Below are 20,725 nucleotides of genomic sequence, written 5' to 3'. Positions count from 1 at the left end.
AATCCCAGCACTTTGGCAGGCAGAGGCAGGCAGATCACCTGAGGTTGGGAGTTTGAGACCAGCTTGAGCAACACAGTGAAACCTGTTTCCAAAAAAAGTCAGCCAGGCGTGGTGCATACCCACCAGCCTCCCGAGTAATTCCAGCTACTCGGGAGGCTGAGGCAGGAGAATTGTGTGAACAGGGGAGATGGAGGTTGCAGTGAGCCAAGATCATGCCACTGCACTCCAGCCTAGACAACAGAGTGAGACTCTGTCTCAAAAAACAAACAAACAAACGAAAGAAAAGAACAAATGCTAGCTTAAACTGGGATGCATGGTAAGATAAACCTCTGATGAAATACATTCAAAGGAGTTTTTTTAAGACACAGCATTTAAAGGGCCATGTATCCAGAACACATCCATCTATTTGAATCCCACATTTCAAAGTATATTTGACCAGATACAATTATGGTTGGGAGTGAAGCTTATGTATCATCCATTATCATATGTAATCAATAAACGATTTAATTCTCTTGGAAAAAAATGTATATTTGAAAAGCTAATACTTCTACTCCCATCTACCCACTGTCCCCAACAGGTGAGGCCCTCAGAAGTGCAGGGTTACCTTTTGGTCAGATGGCAGATGGAGGTAGAGAAAACCCTGGGTGAACCAAGTCGGGGAGTTTGGGATAATTGGGAGAGTTGAAAATCTCCAAGGTGCCCTGAACTATGGCCAGTGCACCGGGGGGAGGTCCAGTTTTGAAGGTCGGTGTTGGCAGATGAGGTGGGGCGGGGGAGGCGGGAGTGCCTGGCAGGAGCAGGCTGTTCCTTTGGTGTTTTTGCTGTTCTGGCTGGAGGTTTGCTGTGTTCAGAGCAGTGAAAGGGAAAGAGAACCTCGCTGCCATCCTGCATCCGTGTCCTATGATCAAATCGGCCATCTGGGGGTGTGTGGCAGTTGCTTATTGGGATTCTATGCAAATGTGTCTGCAGGCCATGTTTCTGTGGAATGAGGGAGCACAGCTGTGACCATCTCACACAGGCAAGCAAGTTATTTTTAAAATGTCCTGTACTTTGCTACTTCCATAAAACTGCTTCCAAATAAATAAAACATTTTCTAATCAGAAATATTGAATGATAACCAGATGTTGGCTGTCCAGCATTTTAAGGAGAGGATTTGGTGGGGGTAGATCTTTCATTTCATTTCCGAAGGCTTTTTTTTTGCTTCTCAAGATGAGCAGACATCCTGTCCTGAGGAGAAAAGGATGATCTCCTCTTCCAGAAGACCATGGAGGCTGGGCGTGGTGTTGCATGCCTGTAATCCCAGCACTTTGGGAGGCCAAGGTGGGCAAATCACTTGAGTTCAGGAGTTCAAGACCAGCCTGGGCAACATAACAAGACCACTGTCTCTACAAAGTATTTACAGATTAGCTGGGCACAGTGGCACGTACCTGTAGCCCAAGCTACTTGGGAAGCAGGCGAAGGAGGATTGCCAGAGGCCAGGAGTTCGAGGTTGCGGTGAGCTGTGATTGCACCACTGCACTCCAGCCTGAGCAACAGAGCAAAGTCCTGTCTCAAACAAAAGATCATGCGCAGAAGGGCAGTTTTGATGACTTAGGCATCAGCCTGTCAGCTGGATTCCCCCATAGAGTGCCTCAGCCCAGAGGGGTTTGCAGGCTGTGTCCCATGCGTACTACTGCTGCCTGAAATGCAGGTGCGTGTTTCTCTCCGTTTTCATCAATAAGAGCAGGTTAGGTAGGGATTTCCAGTAGGTTGATGTATCTACCAAGCAAAAAGGCCTAGCGAGGAGAAGCACAGGTTAGAAAGAACGATGGCTACCAGGAGGCAGGACACAGAGCAAACTGTGTGGCAGTGCTTCGTTTTCTCTTTTGTAAAACAAGGACGTCTGTCCTGACTACCACACCAAGTTGTTAAAAGATTGAAAACATGTTAATTTATTAGGGAAAGATAATCTTGCTATATACATGCAGTGTGGTACTGGTGCCAAGATGACGTTCAGAACTAAATGTGGTGGTGGTGGTTCATTCAACACTGAGGAGGAGGCCAGGCCCGGTGGCTCACGCCTGTAATCCCAGCACTTTGGGAGGCCGAGGTGGACGGATCACGAGGTCTGGAGATCGAGACCATCCTAGCTAACATGGTGAAACCCTGTCTCTACTAAAAATACAAAAAATTAGCCGGGTGTGGTAGTATGCGCCAGTAGTCCCAGCTACTCTGGAGGCAGAGACAGGAGAATCACTTGAACTTGGGAGGCAGAGATTGTAGTGAGCCGAGATCACGCCACTGCACTCCAGCCTGGGTGACAGAGTAAGACTATCCCAAAATAAAACAAACAAAAAAAACACTGAGGAGGAAATTCAGGAATGGTGGGGCCTGTGAGCTGGGATTTGAAAATGGCCATCAAACAATTCCCGCAGCCTTTGTCTGGGGCCAGGTCCGGTGCTGTTTGAAGTGTGGCTGCCTGTGATATGGGCTTGTGTGGAATGTGCTGTGCAAGGCACCACAGTGCCCAGGAAGGAATGAGTAGGATTCCCAGCCCCGGATGTGACCACTTTGCCTGCTGGCTTCAGCTGATAGAACGTGTGCCTGCGCACACCCACATGCAAGAACACGGACACATCCATGTATGGGAGAGCCTTGGACTTGGAGTCAAGGGCCCTGCGTCCAGCCTCAGATTCCACCTTCCTGTCTGTGTCCTTGATCAAGTCCCTTCTGTAGCCTTAGTTCAGTTTCTGCTTCCATGAAATGGGAGGCCCAGTTTCTGGGTTGAGGCTTTGGACCCCACAGTCCTTAGCTCTTAAGTGCCTGTTTTCTGCCTTTGCTTTGCCCCGTGGGAGTAAATTCCTATCCATATGTCCTGCTGGAAAATGCCAGCCTCCAGTAGCTGGGGTCCCAGTATCTTTAGGACCCTCCACGTTGAACTGGTATTGGAGAGAGAATTGGTGGCTGGACAGGACATGGGGTTCATCCCTGAGGGTAGTATGTGAAATTGGACCCCGACTGGAGCACCCTGGGCATCACCCTGCCATCTTTGGATTTCTGTTTTATTTGCACAATCCATCCACATTTCTTGCATTTTAAGGACTCAAGATCATGTAACAGTGTCGTTCTGTACTATATTCACGTCGTATTGATTATTTTAATTCCTTTTTTCCTTGATACCCATAAATCTTCTCCCTCTATGGATGGCAGCCACTTTGAGCATCTTTAGAAGGCAACTTGACCCCAGGCAGCTTGTCCGATTTCATTGCTGCCTTCTTCATGAACTTGTTTAGATCCTGTGTGGAGCAGACGATTAAGTTAGGATTGTTTGGGGATGCAGGGACAAAGGAGCTTGACTGTCTCTGCAGGCATATATTACTTTAGAGTTTTGACCCTACAACAAAATAGTTTCATGGAAATTTATGTTATTTCCTTGGCCATTTTGCTATTACAGAGGTTCATACACACTCCTTGGCAAGACCTCCTCTCTGATCTAGAAAGCCCCGTCATCAGCACGGTTTGTATAATAGCTGAGAAACACAATTCTGCTTTATCAGAAAAAAATTTAAAAGATGTGTCAGCCAGTCACAATGGCTCGCACCTATAATCCCAGCACTTTGGGAAGCTGAATTGAGTGGATCACCTGAGGTCAGGAGTTCGAGACCAGCCTGACCAACATGGTGAAAACCCATCTCCACTAAAAATACAAAAATTAGCTGGGTGTGGTGGCAGGTTCCTGTAACCACATGTACCTACTTGGGAGGCTGAAGCAGGAGAATTGCTTGAACCTAGGAGGTGGGAGTTACAGTGAGCCAAGATGACACCACTGTACTCCAGGCTGAGCGACAAGATCAAGACTCCGTCTATAAATAAATAAATAAATAAATAAAATGTATCAAGAGCCTGGACAACATGGTAAAATCCCATCTCTACCAAAAAAAGAAAATTAGCTGGGTGTGCTTCTGTAGTCCTAGCTACCCAGAAGGCTGAGGCAGGAGGATCACTTGAGCCCTAGAGGCAGAGGTTGCAGTGAGCCAAGATCCCACCACTGCACTCCAGCCTGAGTGACAGAGAGAGGAGGCCCCATCTCAAAAAATAAAGGAATAATGTATCAAGAAAGGCATATAACCATAAAATTTTTTTTTTTTTTTTTTTTTTTTTTTGAGACGGAGTTTCGCTCTTGTTACCCAGGCTGGAGTGCAATGGCGCGATCTCGGCTCACCGCAACCTCCGCCTCCTGGGTTCAGGCAATTCTCCTGCCTCAGCCTCCTGAGTAGCTGGGATTACAGGCACGCGCCACCATGCCCAGCTAATTTTTTTGGATTTTTAGTAGAGATGGGGTTTCACCATGTTGACCAGGATGGTCTCGATCTCTTGACCTCGTGATCCACCCGCCTCGGCCTCCCAAAGTGCTGGGATTACAGGCTTGAGCCACCGCGCCCGGCCCTAAAAATATTTTTAAATGACAAAATGTTTTCACAAAGATGTAAGCATGCATCACTTGTTTTTTGTTTGTTTTTGAGACAGAGTCTCATTCTGTCACCCTGGCTGAAGCGCAGTGGTGCGATCTCAGCTCACTGCAACCTCCACCTCCCAGGTTCAAGCCATTCTCCTGCCTCAGCCTCCTGAGTAGCTGGGACTACAGGCGTGCGCCACCACAACCGACTAACTTTTGCATTTTTAGTAGAGATGGGGTTTCACCATATTGACCAGGCTGGTCTCGAACGCCCGACCTTGTGATCCACTTGCCTTGGCCTTTTTTTTTTTTTTTTTTTTTTTAATAAAGATGGGGTTTCACCATGATGGCCAGGCTGGTCTTGAACTCCTGACTTCAGGTGATCCACCCACCTCGGCCTCCCAAAGTGCTAGGATTACAGGCGTGAGCCACCGCACCTGGCCGCCTCATTGAGGTGCTGGAATTACAGGTATGAGCCCTTGCCCACCTATCACTTGATTATTTTTCAAGGATTCGGGGGTTGCCCTGGCTAATGACTATAGCCAGCCAAGTTCGCCTGTGGTTATGACCTCAGTCTGTTCTGTGGAAGTGATTCTGATGTCCTAAAACCGCCTCGACTTGACTGAGAGGATGACAGAGCAGAAGATGGGCTGTTTTGTAGTTGTTGAGTGTAGTGGCAGGAAGGGGCAGTTCACCATCTGCAGAAATGGGCTGCTGTTGCGATTGGAGAATGTGGGAGTTTGTCATGTAAGAAGGGTCCCAAGCCTGGTTAATCAGGTCTGGGCAGGTGCTGTGACATGAAACTGAGACTCTGGAGAAGAATGGTCTTGGCAATTGGGATAGGAGGCACAGAGGGATTCAAAGGTAAACAGCTGTTTGTCTTGAAGTGAGTATGTGTTGGAGGGCTCTTTCACCACCTACCAGCATAATCACTTACAAACAAGGTTTCCGAATTAAAGACTAAGGTTTATACAGGGAGAACAGGCTCTGACTTCCATTTGAGATAAAGTGATTCTATGGGAATAGTCATGAGTGCCGTCCTGGATTCATCAGTTATAAAACAGGTGAATTTCACATTGCCTCATATCACCTCTTTTGGTGGAATTTTCAGTTAGTAAAAAGTTCCCTTTGAGATTGCAGTTGACAGAGATTTCTTGTTATCCTCATGGCCAGATAAATATAAACATGAAAGTAATTCCGCATGGGTGGTGGTGAATGTGGTAACTTGATTGTGATCATCACTACACAGTAGCTACATGTATCAAATCATCACAATGTACACCTTAAATTTTTTTTAAAAGATTTAAAACCAAAAAATAAAGAATTTCATCTTAATTTTTGTATAAGATCTAAAAAAAAAAGTAAAAATAATAAATTTATAAAAATTTTTAAAGAATTTAGAATGGTACATTCCTGGCTGAATAAGCATCTGATTCTACTCAGCGAGTACAAATGCATCATTTCCTACCTGGTAAGAAGTTTCTCATTGTGGGAGAAAGGCTGTAACTCCTGCTCAGAATTTCTGAGTGATATCAGTGAAGACATGATTATCACATTCACAGTTGACCCAAGCAGAAGGTTCTAAAAGAGCCCAGTGAGCAAGAATGAAGGGATTAAACTACAAAATAAGATTTAACAGGGAGAAATGTGCTAGCTAAGAAAAGAGGAAAACAGGGAAAATGGTTATCTTTCATTGACTTGATTTAATATTAGCAATTTTGTGGGCTGGGAGTGGGTAAAAATGATTGGTTTATTCACAGAGTAATTTAATTTGGGTGCCTGTAATGTGCCAGGTACTTTAGGACATTCAGCAGAAAATAAAACTGCCTAATCCCTTTTTGAAGCTTAATGATCTAGCTGAGGGACAGAGAATCTGCAATAAATGCAGTATATAAATTATATATTAGAACCGGGGATGTGGCTCACATCTGTAATCCCAGCACTTTGGGAGTCCAAAGCAAGGCAGATCACCTGAGGTCAGGAGTTCAAGACCAGACTGGCCAACATGGCAAAACCCCGTCTCTACTAAAAATACAAAAATTAGCTGGGCTTGGTGATATGCTCCTATAGTCTCAGCTACTTGGGAGGCTGAGGCTGGAGAATTGCTTGAACCCAGGAGGCAGAAGTTGCAACAAGCTGTTATCTCGCCACTGCACTCCAGCCTGGGCAACAAGAGCGAAACTCCATCTGAAAAGAAAAACAAAAAACAAAACACTGAGTCTTACAGGCAGAGCAACAAGAGCGAAACTCTATTTAAAAAAAAAAAAAAAAAAAAAAAAAGCTTAAAAAAAAATTAGCCAAACACAGTGGCACGCATCTATAATCCCAGCTATTCAGGAAGCTGAGGCAGGGATATCCCTTGAGTCCGAGAGCTCGGGGCAACAGTGAGCTATGATCAAGCCACTGCACTCCAGCCTGGACAGCAAAGACCCTATCTCTAAAAAAAATAAAATAATTATTTCAATTATATCATTGTTTGAAGTATTTTTTAAGGAACATTGGTTTCATTATATCAGAAACTATAAATAGTTTATTCAAAAGGTAGTTGAAAAATAGAATATTAGGACAGGCGCAATGGCTCACACCTGTGATCCCAGCATTTTGGGAGGCTGAAGCAGGAGGATTGCTTGAGCCCAGAGTTGGGAGATCAGCCTGAGCAACATAGTGAGACTCCATCTCTACAAAAAATACAAAACTTAGCCAAGGGTGGTGGTGTGCGCCTTTAAGTCCCAACTACTTGGGAGGCTGAGGGAGGAGGATCACTTGAGCCCAGGAGTTTGAATCTGCAGTGAGCTGTGTTTGTGTCACTGTACTATAACTTGGGCAAGACCCTGTCTCTTCAAAAGTAAAAATAAAATTTTCTTAAGAAAACATGCACCTATGGCTGGGCACGGCAGCTCAAGCCTGTAATCCCAGCACTTTGGGAGGCCGCGGTGGGTGGATCACGAGGTCGACAGATCGAGACCATCCTGGTCAGCATGGTGAAACCCCGTCTCTACTAAAAATCTAAAAAATTAGCTGGGCATGGTGGCACGTGCCTGTAATCCCAGCTATGCAGGAGGCTGAGGCAGGAGAATTGCTTGAACCCAGGAGGCGGAAGTTGCAGTGAGCCGAGATGGCGCCATTGCACTCCAGCCTGGGTAACAAGAGCAAAAACTCTGTCTCAAAAAAAAAAAAGAAAGAAAGAAAACATGCACCTATGTATAAACAAAATTTTTAAATTATATTGATTATGTGAACATTAAGAGTAGGAATCAGTCTGTTCACCAACCCTGCCTGTCTCTAATATCGGTGTTCTGATTATGTACTGCTGTATAACCATTTCAAAACTTGGTGGTTTCCAACAACACTTCGATACTCTCTCACAGTTCTGTGGATTGGCTGGGACTTAACTGTGACAGAACGGTGCCCACAGGGGTTGCAGGCAGATGGCAGCTGGGTCTGGTCCGCATGTCAGCAGTGACTTCTGCATCCCTGTCTCGTGCACCTCAGCAGGGGTGGCTGGCGTCGCTGTCTGTCCAGGCACCTCTCCTCGGGCTAGCTTGGGCTTCCTTGCCAACAGCAGTCTCTGGGTAGTCGGACCTGATATGTACTACCTAGTGTCCCTCAGATAGTGCATTTTAGAGACCTGGGCCACGCTGCAAGGCTTCTTGTGAGCCTTGAAGTCAGCACCATCACACCCATGCATTCTGTTAGACAAAAGCAAGTCTGAGAGCTGGTTCAGGATCAAGGAGAGGGCTGTGTACCAGGACGTGAGTACCTGCAGGCATGGCTCCTCTGGAGACCTTTAATCTAACTTCCGCATTGTGTCACACTATTTTGTGAAGAGTGTATTTCCAGCCTTTGTCTTTCATAACATTGCCTACCATCTTTATGAAAGTTGCATTTATATTTAGCAAATTTTATTTTACTTTATTTGTTTTGAGACAGGGTCTCATGCTATCTATCACCCAGGCGAAAGTACAGTGACACAATCACGGCTCACTGCAACGTGGACCTCCCGGGCTCAAGAAATCCTCCCACCTCGGTCTGCCAGGAGACTAGGGCCACAGGTGTATACCACCACTCCCAGCTAAACTTTTATTTTTAAAATTTTTTTGTAGAAACAGTCTCGCCATGTTGCCCAGGCACGTCTCGAACTTCTGGGCCCAAGCAATCCCTCCACCTCAGCCTCCCCAAAGTGCTGGGATTGCAGGTGTGAGCCACAGCACCCAGCCAAATGTATTGACACATTTAATTGATTATTCTCTGCATATCATATTTTCTTCTTTTTTTTTACTGTTCTCTGAAGTGAATGAATTGAACCAAATGCATATCATATTTTCAATTTAGAAAATACTCTCTCAGGCCTGGTGCAGTGGCTCACGCCTATAATCTCCACACTTTGGGAGGCCGAGGTGGGTGGATCACTTGAGTCTAGGAGTTCGAGACCAGCCCGGCCAACATGGTGAAACCTTGTCTTTACTAAAAATACAAAAATTAGCCAGGCGTGGTGGTGTGCACCTGTAATCTCAGCTACTTGAGAGGCTGAGGCAGGGAGAATCACTTGAACCCAGGGGTGGAGGTTGCAGTGAGCCAAGATAGTGCCACTGTACTCCAGCCTGTGTGACAGAGCAAGACTTTGTCTCCAAAAAAAAAAAGAAAATACTCTCTCAATTCTTATTTTTTTCATATTAGAACATAAAAATATCTTGGCCCACATATTTTGACAGGTATTGTCTTTTTAACTTCATTCAGAATAGTTTTCTTTGACACATTTTTATAAATCATCTTTATTTATGATTTTTTTAATGTCTCATCAAATTTAAATGCTACAAAACTGTAGACCTTTTCAATTCAATTTCCTTCTAGGACAGAATATAAATTTACCCAATTAAACATGACAGCTCCACCAAAAGATTCCTACCCAAAATAAAGATACTCCAAAATGCCATTATGGAATTTCAGAATTATGTATGATAAACCATTTGAGCTCTTATTTATTTTCTGTGGCTTTTTTTCTTCGTAGAAAGATTAGTTTTAGAGTATTTTTGCTTACAAGCTTTCTTTTCAAGGATTATAATTTTATTTATTTATTTTTAAGACAGAGTTTTGCTTTTGTTGCCCACGCTGGAGTGCAGTGGTGCGATCTTGGCTCATTGCAACCTCTTCCTTCCGGGTTCAAGTGATTCTCCTGCCTCAGCCTCCCGAATAGCTGGGATTACATGCCACCATGCCCGGCTGATTTTTAGTAGAGACAAGGTTTCACCATGTTGGCCAAGCTGGCCTCGAACTCCTGACCTCAGGTGACCCACCTGCCTCAGTCTCCCAAAGTGCTGGAATTACAGGCATGAGCTTCTGCACCTGGCCCAGTGATTATAATTTCTAAGATATTTTTAGTCTGTTTTTTAAAAAAAAAAAGTTCTACAAAGGTTTCAGCATTCCAAATAAATATACAATTTTGTTGGTGCTGTTTTTTGAGATGGAGTTCCTCTCTGTCACCCAGGCTGGAGTGTAATGGTGAAAACACAGCTCACTGCAACCTCTGCCTTCCAGGTTCAAGCGATTCTTCTGCCTCAGCCTCCTGAGTCACTGGGTTTACAGGCACGCACCACCACGCCTGGCTAATTTTTGTATCTTTAGTAGAGATGGGGTTTCACCATGTTGGTTAGGCTTGTCTGGAACTCCTGACCTCATGATCCACCTGCCTTGGCCTCCCAAAGTGCTGAGATTACAGGCATGAGCCACCACGTCCAGCCTGTTGTTTTTGAGACAGAGTCTTGCTCTGTCACCCAGGCTGGAATGCACTGGCACAATCTCAGTTCATTGTAACCTCCACCTCTCGGGTTCAAGGAATTCTCTTGCCTCAGCCTCCGGAGTAGCTGGGATTACAGGCATGCATGCCCAGCTAATTTTTGTATTTTTAGTAGCGACAGAGTTTTACTGTGTTAGCCAGGCTGGTCTCAAACTTCTGACCTCAGGCGATCCACCTGCCTCAGCCTCTCAAAGTGTTGAGATTATACGTGTGAGCCACTGCACCTGGCCATGAATATACAATTGTTCATGTAATGCCATGCAGATTTTTTTTATTATTCAGAATCATTGTCATCACAGAGATGTGTTTGTGCTGTTACTCTGTGAATATAAAAAATTTGTAAATTTTGACAACTACAACTTTATTTTCCATGGGTAGAGTATCACAGCTTGTTTTGACACAATTATACTTTATCTGTATCACTACAGCTAATTCTAAGGATGTTTCTGCTCCATGGGTTTCTTGATTTAATAAGAATATTTTTTACCATAACACTATACTGCCTTAAAGTTGGCATTTGAATGTCACCGCAAAAACAAACACGTTTACCTTCAATGTGGAACTTTTTAATTGAGTTTATAGTAGCATTTATAATGTCAAGTGTTTTCACCCTTAACAGAAATCAAGTAATTATTAGGGTTAATACATTTTCAGATTGAAGTATCTGATAGAAAGCTAGCATCAGCTAGGCATGGTGGCTCATGCCTATAATCCCAGCACTTTGGGAGGCCGAGGCAGGCAGATCACGAGGTCAAGAGATTGAGACCACTGTGGCTAACATGGTGAAATCCCATCTCTACTAAAATTACAAAAATTAGCTGGGCGTGGTGGCTCACATGTATAGGCCCAGCTACTGGGGAGGCTGAGGCAGGAGAATCGATTGAACCCAGAAGGTGGAGGCTGCAGTGAGCCGAGACTGCACCACTGCACTCCAGCCTGGCGACAGAGCGAGACTCTGTCTCAAAAAAAAAAGAAAGAAAGCTAGCATCATTAGCAGTTGGGAAGTTGGGCTAATAGGGCAACCAACACAGAAGCAGCTGTTGCTTTATCTTTCATTTATGCATTGCAGACTTGGAATGGAAATGTGAGTGAAATTAATGTAGAGAAACTACCATTTGATCTAAATGAAAAATGCTTTTCACAGAGTTATTTGCAAATACACCTGCTGCCACAGCCCACTTTCAGGCGCAGTCTTAGAGCAGTGACTGACCGTTGATGCCAGTGCTGCTTCAGCAGATCTGAGACTTGATTTTCACGTGCTGAGAGTTAGCTCTTTGGATGGTCAGTGTGGAAAAACATTTTATACAACTTAGAAGTTCATCAGCTCTCTGGGAAAATGGAAATTTAATACTCAGTGTCATCTCTGCCTGAAGAGTTTATTGAAAAAGAAAGTTGCCAAACAGCAGCAAAAACTTGTAGGTTTAAATCAGTCATTGCCATTTTCAAGCCGCTGCCTGTTTTTTGTATGGCCTGTGAGCTAAGAATGGTTTTTACATTTTTTAATGGTCAAGAAAAACCAAAATAATTCTGTTTTGCAACATACACAGGTTACATGAAATTCAGATTTCCAGGTTCATGAACAGTGGTTTCTTGGAACATAACCAAACTCAGTCATTTACTGTTACCTGGCTGCTTTCCCACTTCAGTAGCAGAGGCGAATTGCGACAGCAGACGGCATGGCCCACGGCACCAAAAGTCTTCACTCTGGCTCTTCACAGAAACCATGTGCAAAGCCTCACGGGTATCATTCAACAGGCACAGAAACACTGGCAGGACGCTCAGGGTGCTCTCTGACAGGCTCCGCAGCACAGGCCACCTGTGTTCCCCACTCATTTTCATATATATTTGGAGTTTCCTAGGGATGTGGCTGACCATGGGCTTGACAGCTTCAGCCATCCCACAGGCCAAGGCTTTGGCCACCACCAGCTATGCCACGCAGCAGCATCTGATACTTCCCCGCTACCAAGGCCAGGAGTGAGCTGCACTTCACCACTGTCAGCGCGCGCACACACGTCCATCCTAGAAAGGGAGCTGCCTCCTGCAGTTCATCTGCAAAGAAACGGGAGAAGAGTGGTGGGCTCTCACTGGTCATCTCCTAAAGCCACTGTGCGCCTCACACATGAGATAAGTCCATTGCAGATGCTAGAAGTACAAGTGAGGGTCCATCTGCAAAACCGACTCTGGCGTAAAAGTGAAAAAGCTGGGCGAATAGCTAAACCCACAGGAACAACAGGTTAAACCCCACCTGTGACACTCTAGAGACCACCCACACATCACCGCGTCTGAACTCATCTGCCATTGCCCCCTCTGCTCTAGCCCTAAGGCCTCCTCGCCCCTCCACTGGGTGTCCACAAGGGCCATCCTCATTTGATTCTTTGTTCCCACACCCCCTTCTCAGAGGTACCTTTCCACTTAAAACACTCTCAAGCTATTTATGGGGTAATAGAAATCACCAGGTAGTTTCACCAGCCTATACATGTCAAAAACTCGTGGAATTGTGTACTTCAGATGGGTGCAGTTTATACTGTAATACATAAATTAAGCCTCAATTGATTTTTTTTTAATGGGCTGCAAAAAGTTTCATTTAAAAAATGTGTGTGGCCGTGGTTTTATACACTGGATTAAGATACATGTCCATTTTTAAAGTTGTGACTATAAAAGAATAATAAACATTGATTTTCTGAGTGACAAGCATTTTTATCAGCAAAATTTTAGCTTAGAATTCCTTGAGCGAACACAGTGTTCTGTTTCTCATAACTTAGTTCTCAAGTTAATTTGAGAAGGTGAATTAATTTTTAAGTCTTCCATTTGTTCATAATTTGTGCTGCTTCATCTTTGAAGACATTTTTATTTAAAGAGTGGTAGGGTAATTTTGTGTTAGAAGGGTGTTTACAAAAAAGTGTTTAATCCATGCAGCTAATTTCTAGGTGGTTTTATGCATTTCTGGGTCCTGTTTGGTCTCTGAAAATCAAACCATGGAGCTGTTACTTCTCTGACTAGCACCTTCGTGTTTGGTGTGTCATTGCTCTGCAGACATGCAGACCGGCTTTCCCTGTCAAATGATGTTTTCTAGCTCCGGACGTCTGTGGTGCTCTGTGGTTGTTTTGTTCGGACTGTGACATTCATGCTTTGTGGGCTTCCTGGTGGAGTGTCCTACCTAAACCCAGTGAACCCTAAAGTCGGATGACTTGTTCAGTTCAAGCAAGCTGGCTGTTTAACTGTAGTATTGTCTTTCATTCCACAAATACCACCCCTTCTGCTGACGGCTTATTTTTCTGCCCCAGGGAACCATCAGCGTTGGAGTAGATGCCACTGACCTTTTCGATCGCTATGACGAGGAGTATGAAGATGTGTCCGGCAGTGGCTTTCCGCAGATTGAAATTAATAAAATGCACATATCCCAGTCCATTGAGGTAAAGCACACAACCACCTCGCTGAGTACAGCAAGGGCTCGAGTTAATGAGGCCCAGCACACCAAGCAGCTAGAATGAGAGTCTGCCCAGGATTTTTCTCATCTTTATTTATGAAAGGATGCAATTAGCCACTTAAAAAAGAAAGCGCTTCAGTCCCAGCCACGTGTTACTGCTGTGCTGGCATGTGGGCCCGCAGGAGCATGGGCTGGGGCACGGGGCTCCCAAGGCCTCGGGCCTTTCCAGCAGAGGGTGTGAATGGGCAGGGAGAAGTAGAGGCCCAGGGTCGTCGGGTTCTGGGAGAGAATGCAGACCTCCGTGGGTTGTTCTAACAGCCGCTTTTAGTTTTAAGGCGGATTCTGCTAGGTGCCGTAAGGCTATAGCAGCTCCCATCCTGAGCCCTGGGCACACGAAAATGTGTCACCATTCTACCCACTGTTTGGATGTGGTGAGATCAGGCCATTCTCCTGAGCATTTATAGTAGGTCTTTGTCTCCTCAGCTCATTAATTTATTATCAAACGCATCAGCCAACAGTGTGGAGTCCTAACTTGGGGAAATTTGCCCCCACTTGAAGCTCCCCAAGTCAGTTATTACAGAATACAGCTATGGGAAGGTCTTCAGTCCCCCCAGAACCCTGATGGCGGCCGAGGACAGGAGAGGCCCAGGTATACCACAGAGGGAAGGCACACGGTGAAGTCTCTGTGCAGTCTGATCCCATTGGGACGTGCAGCCCCGTGTTTCCCCTGGAGTGGTGAGATTTGCCCATTAAAGCTTCTGCAAAACATATGATCCTCACGGTCACACGCAGACCAAATAACAAAGCGAAAGAAAAGTAGAGCTGCTGCGATAATTCTGCATCCATATGTACTTTGAACAGTGGAGTCATCTGCACCTTTGGCCTTGGGCTCACAGTGTTGTTCTTTAGGCTGCTGCCATTGGCACTTCCTGTTGTTTTGATTCATTTATTACCAGCAAATATCATTTTTAGGCACCCTTGACAGCGACAGACACAGCCATCCTCTCTGGAAGCCTCTCAACCCAGAATGGGAATGGAGGGGGTTCCGTTAACTTTGCGCTCAGACGAGTAACTTCCGCAAAGGGATGGGGAGAGGTAAGAATGTCTGTTGGCTGAGTTGTGTTATCCGTGCAAAGCCTTATTTCTGAACATTTACACTCTCAAAGTTCACCCCCAAAGCCACCCAGGGGGCCCCGTTATTGTGCAACATGGTACCAAGTGTCAAACTTCCATAAGTTGACTGGCCCTAAAAGAAAAATAGGTCTCATAAGCCTGGCCAACATGGTGAAAACCCGTCTCTACTAAAAATAGGAAAATTAGCTGGGCGTGGTGGCACCTGCCTGTCATCCCAGCTACTTGGGAGGCTGAGGCAGGAGAATCACATGAACCCAGGAGGCGGAGATTACAGTGAGTTGAGATCGTGCCATTGCACTCCAGCCTGGGGGACAAGAGCAAAACTCTGTCTCAAAGAAAAAAGAAAGAAAAATACGTCTCATATCTGAGAAGTCCGTCAGTCTGCCTCACAGTTTAAAATATAGGATAGAAAAACAAGGTTTCCTATGAGATGCCAACTTCCAGAAATCCAGCCCCTGCAACTCAGCATGTTTGTTCCCTTTGAGCAAAAAGCCTGTGGGCTAACTTTTCCCTGCACAATTTAGAAGGCAGGTGCTCTCTTCAGCGCAATGGTTCACTGATTGGTGGCCATTTAACCGCCGGTTCTGCCGAACAAATTGAGCTGCATCAAATTAACATTGAAGAGTTGCTTGAAAGTCACCCAGACTAGTAAACACAGCAGCCAGGCTCAGCTGTGACTTCCAAGGCTGTGCGAGTGTGGAACTGCTGCTGGGTTTTAACGTCAGGCCCCTGAGGACCACCCTGGTCATCTGGGAGACATTTGGCGCAGGAAGAAAATAAAAAGGAATTGGCAGTGCATGTTGGGGCGGTGGGGGGGGCACACCTGACCGCAGAGGGTGCTCTGCAGGTGAGGGCACTGCACCTGGAGGGTTATGGGGAGCCAGTTGGTCTCTTCTGACCTCAGCCTGGGAGGCAAGGATCAGAGGTGAGCAGCTTTTTCTTTGGAGAGACCCATTGAAACCTGGGTCTCCTTTGGATCTGTGGCAGCAGACATTTCCATTTGGCAGAGGTTAAGATGAGACATTAACAATCTTCCGCCCCCATCTTTTAGAGCCCTGGCATGATGGTGAATTGAATGAAGGAATTATACCCAGAGGTACATTCCTGAGCCTGGGTTGCTGCTGTGAGGTAAAACACCATTAATGCCTTCTCTTCTCTTTTTCCTTTTTAAACAGTTGGAATTTGGAGCCGGAGACCTACAGGGACCTTTATTTGGTCTCAAGCTGTTCCGTAATCTCACACCGAGATGGTAAATATGAAAGATAGCAGCTCCTCTTTGGTGGTCTTCGTGGGCTTAGGAGACTAGAACTGCCTGTTCTTTTTATCACAGTCTTTGCCACTATTTTGTCTGTCCTTCAAGGTCACTGTGTACATCAAGGGCAAGTGCAGCACTGGTGTGAATCCCAGGCAGTGTGCAGGTGGGAAGAGGCTGGGTTGTGGGGGCCGGACCCTTGTCCCAGTCCTGGCCCAGGCTGCACCCTCCAGGCCTCACACCTCCCTCACCTGTGCCACGAGGCCATGGGAAAAGAGCGCCTTCAGGGGGAGTTGGTCAGTGAACAGACTTTTGGATCATTTGTCCCAGAGAATGGCAGACTGCTTCGTCATCAGGTTGACTGACATATGCCAGAGATGTAGTCCCAGCCAGCCTCTGCCTCCTGTCATCTCTGCTGCTGCTGTGATGTCACACTCCTAGAACAGTGTATCCCTGTCTCTTTAGAGCAAGAGCAGTGTCTTTATTTCCCATACAGTGGGGGCAGTGTTGTCTGTATGAGCTCAGATAAAAGACTTGCTGGAGGGTGAATAACACCTCTTTCCTCTGGGGGAAGATGTAGCTAAAGGAGTCCTAGAATGGAGCACACGAAGTTTATTTCATTTTATTTTATTTATGAGGCGGAGTTTCATTCTGTCTCGCCCGTGCTGTGTACAGTGGCGCGATCTTGGCTCGCTGCAGCCTCTGCCTCCTGGGATCGAGTGATTCTCCTTTCTCAGCCTCCCGAGTGGCTGGGACTACAGGTCCGTGGCACCACATCCAGCTATTGTACTTTTAGTAGACAGGGTTTCATCATGTTGGCCAGGCTAGTCTCAAACTCCTGATCTCAGGTGATCCACCTGCGTCGGCCTCGCAAAGTGCTGACATTAGAGGCGTGAGCAACCGCGTCTAGCCTATTTTATTTTATTGTATTGCATTTCACTCTTAGAGACGAGATTTTCATTCTGTTGCCCAGGCTAGAGTGCAATAGCCCAATCATAGCTCACTGCAGCCTTGAACTCCTGGGCTCAAGCAGTCCTCCTCCCTCAGCCTCCCGGAAAACTAGGACTACAGGCACATGCCAACATGCCTGGCTCATTTTTTAGTTTTGTTTAGAGATAAGGTCTGCCTGTATCGCCTAGGCTGGTCTCCAGCTTCTGGTCTCCAGCAGGCCTCCACCTTGGCCTCCCAAAGCACTGAGATTAGAGGCATGAGCCACTTCACAAGCCTCGAGTACCTGTTTTGTTTTGTTTTTTTGGTTTGAGACAGGTTCTCACTCTGTCACTCTGTCTAGGCTGGAGTGTAGTGGTGCAGTCTTGGCTCCTCAACTGCAGCCTCAACTTCCCAGGCTCAAGTGATCCTCCCGAGTAGCTGGGACTACAGGTGTGCACCACCACACCTGACTTAATTTTTGTAGAGATGGTGTTTCACCTTGTCAGCCAGTCTGGTCTCTAACTCCTGACCTCAGGTGATCCTCCCACCTTGGCCTCCCAAAGTGCTGGCATTACAGGCATGAGCCACTGCACCCAGCCTGAGATACATGTTTGATAAGAAAGTTATTACAGCTCCAGCCAGGCACAGTGGTGTGAATTAACTTTCTTTTTTTTTTTTTTTTTTTTTTTTTTTTTTGAGACAGAGTTTTTTGCTCTTGTTACCCAGGCTGGAGTGCAATGGCGTGATCTCGGCTCACCGCAACCTCCGCCTCCCGGGTTCAGGCAATTCTTCTGCCTCAGCCTCCTGGGTAGCTGGGATTACAGGCACGCGCCACCATGCCCAGCTAATTTTTTTTGTATTTTTAGTAGAGACGGGGTTTCACCACGTTGACCAGGATGGTCTCCATCTGTTGACCTTGTGATCCACCCGCCTCGGCCTCCCAAAGTGCTGGGATTACAGGCTTGAGCCACCGCGCCCGGCCCGTGAATTAACTTTCTTATCAAACATGGACTCTAGGCTGGGCACAGTGGCTCGTGTCTCTAATCCCAGCACTTTTGGAGGTGGGAGGATCACCTGAGGTCCGGAGTTCGAGATCAGCCTGGCCAACATGGTGAAACCCCATCTACTAAAAATGCAAAAATTAATCGGGCGTGGTGGTGCTTGCCTGTAGTCCCAGCTACTCAGGAAGCTGAGGTGGGAGGATCACTTGAACCCAGGAGGCGGAGGGTGCAGTGAGCCAAGATCACACCACTGCACTCCAGCCTGAGCAACAGAGCAAAACTGTCTCAAAAAAAAAAAGGAAAGAAAGAAAGTTATTATACACTTCAGTGAGACATGCATCTTTGTGCCTGCCAGGCTCTGCTGGGATTGGCCCACTCCCTGCCCTCTAGTCTGGTCATTTGTGGGGCACAGGGCAGGGAACACAGGCAGGCTTGTAGGTCAGCCTGCCGTTGGGAGAGATCATGCGAGACTCTCCCACGATCTGGGAGGATGTGGCCTGGAGGGCAGGTGGAGGCTGCTCAAGCAGAGGCACCAAAGCAGTGCTTCTGACAGACGCATAAGGAAGGGAGCTGGCTGTCAACCAGAAGCCCAGGGCTTTGGGAGGCCAAGGTGGGAGGCTCGCTTGAACCCAGGAGGTCGAGGCTGCAGTGGCCCAAGATTGCACCTCTGTACCCCAGCCTGGGCAACAGAGCAAGACTGCCCCCGAAAAAAAAATTTTTTTTTTAAAGATGCAAGGGACGCGGGACATGCTGCTGTGGGGCATCACCTGGGTGCTGCTCACAGCACAGCTCCACACACCCTGCTCTAGGCAATTGGATTCAGTAGGTCTGAGAAGGGAACTGGGGTTCATGCTTAGAATGGAACAGCAGAGGGAACAGTATCTGTACACATATCAGTGTTGTCCTGACCCTGTCAGCTTAGATTGGTTACCTCAGATGCTGGTTAAAAGCTGCCTTGGAAACTCCATCTCCAAAAAAGCTGTCTCAGGGCCTGAGTATGGTGGCTCATACCTGTAATCCCAGTACTCCAGGTGAGAAGATCACTTGAGCTCAGGAGACCAGCCCGGACAACATGGCAAAAACTTGACTCTACACGAAAATACAAAAATTGGCCGGGCGCGGTGGCTCACACCTGTACTCCCAACACTTTGGGAGGCCAAGGTGAGTGGATCACCTGAGGTCAGGAGTTCAAGACCAGCCTGACCAACATGGAGAAAGCCCGTCTCTACTAAAAATACAAAATTAGCCGGGCGTGGTGGTGCATGCCTGTAATCCCAGCTGCTCTGGAGGCTGAGGCAGAAGAATCCCTTGAATCCGGAAGGCAGAGGTTGCAGTGAGCCGAGATCGCGCCATTACACACCAGCCTGGGCAACAAGAGCGAAACTCTGTCTCAAAAAAAAGAAAAATACAAAAATTGGCCAGTGTGGTGGCACACACCTGTAGTCCCAGCTACTTGGGATGCTAAAGTGGGAGGATTGCTTGAGGCCAGGAGGTTAAGGCTGCAGTGAGGCATGATGACACCACTGCACTTCAGCCTGGATGACACAGCGAGACCCTGTCTCAAAAGAAAAGCTGGCCAGGCATAGTGGCTCATGCCTGTAATCCCAGCACTTTGGGAGGCCAAGATGGGTGGGTCACCTGAGGTCAGGAATTCGAGACCAGCCTGGCCAACATGTTGAAACCCATCTCTACTAAAAATACGAAAAATTAACTGGATGTGGTGGTGGGCTCCTGTAATCCCAGCTACTTGGGAGGCTGAGGCAGGATAATGGCTTGAACCCAGGAGGCAAAGGTTGCAGTGAGCCGAGATCGTGCCACTGCACTCCAGCCTAGGCAACAAGAGTGAAACTCCATCAAAAAAAAAAGAAAATCGACCTGTCCAAGCTGAGATGATCTTCCTCCTCAGCCTCCCAAGTAGGTGGGATTACAGGGTTCGCCACCACACCCGGCTAATTTTGTGTTTCTTTTTATAGAAATGGGGGGTTTGCCACGTTGCCCAGGCTATTCAACTCTTAGGCTCAAGCGATTTGCCTCCTCAGCCTCCCAAAGTGCTGAGGTTGCAGGTGTGAGCCACTGAGCCTGCCTACTGTTATTGTAATGGCAAAAAAATCACCTTCAGAGCTTAGAAAAGAGAGAGAGAAACTAAACGTAGACAGCTTACGTTGAGCTCTTTATTAAAGAAACCAGCTGTTCAGCGCCTCGAATGAAGTGTGAATTCCTGTTAGTAACATGAAATGGCAATTTCCAACCAGAAGATGGAGCTGGACTCCCTTGGAAAGAAACTACAGAGGCCCTTTTCAGGAACCAGTTTCCTGTGCTCGCTTTGCCCTTAGTTTCTGTCACTAGTACCCAGCTGTGGGTGTACATCAGGATCATGCTGCAGCTCTAAAAATATACTGATGCCAGGGCCTCCACCCAGAAATTCCAGTTCCACAGGTCTGGGGTGTCCTCTAGGTGAGTGATTCTCAAACTCTACTGCACATTGGAATCATCGGGACACTTTTTGCACTACAAGCCCACACTGAAGAAATCAGTGTGCAGGCAGAGAAGCCAGCCAGCCGTGATTCGTGGATGAGCCGGGTGATTCCAGCGTGCAGTAGTTTGGGCACCACTGTCCTGGACTGCTGAATACGAGACACTCCGTAGGTGATTCTGACTTGCACCCCTCGGCCCCCATCCATTCTAACTTGAGTGGGATTGCGTCTGCTGGCTTAGGAATGCAGACATTCAGGTGCCTCTTTGATTGTAGCTA

General features: G+C 46.7%; 1 protein-coding gene across 1 annotated transcript in view; it reads left to right on the top strand.

The window, feature by feature from the left end:
• Nucleotides 1–20,725, top strand: part of DNAJC11 (DnaJ heat shock protein family (Hsp40) member C11) — a 69,457-nt gene that overhangs the window by 32,815 nt on the left and 15,917 nt on the right. The window contains exons 5-7 of the mRNA XM_039474481.2: nt 13,514–13,642; nt 14,629–14,751; nt 15,966–16,039. Of these exons, the coding sequence (XP_039330415.1) occupies nt 13,514–13,642; nt 14,629–14,751; nt 15,966–16,039 (326 nt within the window). The remainder of the gene's footprint in view (nt 1–13,513; nt 13,643–14,628; nt 14,752–15,965; nt 16,040–20,725) is intronic.

The sequence above is a fragment of the Saimiri boliviensis genome, chromosome 11 (assembly GCF_048565385.1).
Source record: "Saimiri boliviensis isolate mSaiBol1 chromosome 11, mSaiBol1.pri, whole genome shotgun sequence".
Lineage (NCBI taxonomy): Eukaryota > Metazoa > Chordata > Mammalia > Primates > Cebidae > Saimiri > Saimiri boliviensis.
The sequence above is the reverse complement of the archived record's forward strand: the minus strand, read 5'-3'. Positions and strand labels throughout refer to the sequence as shown.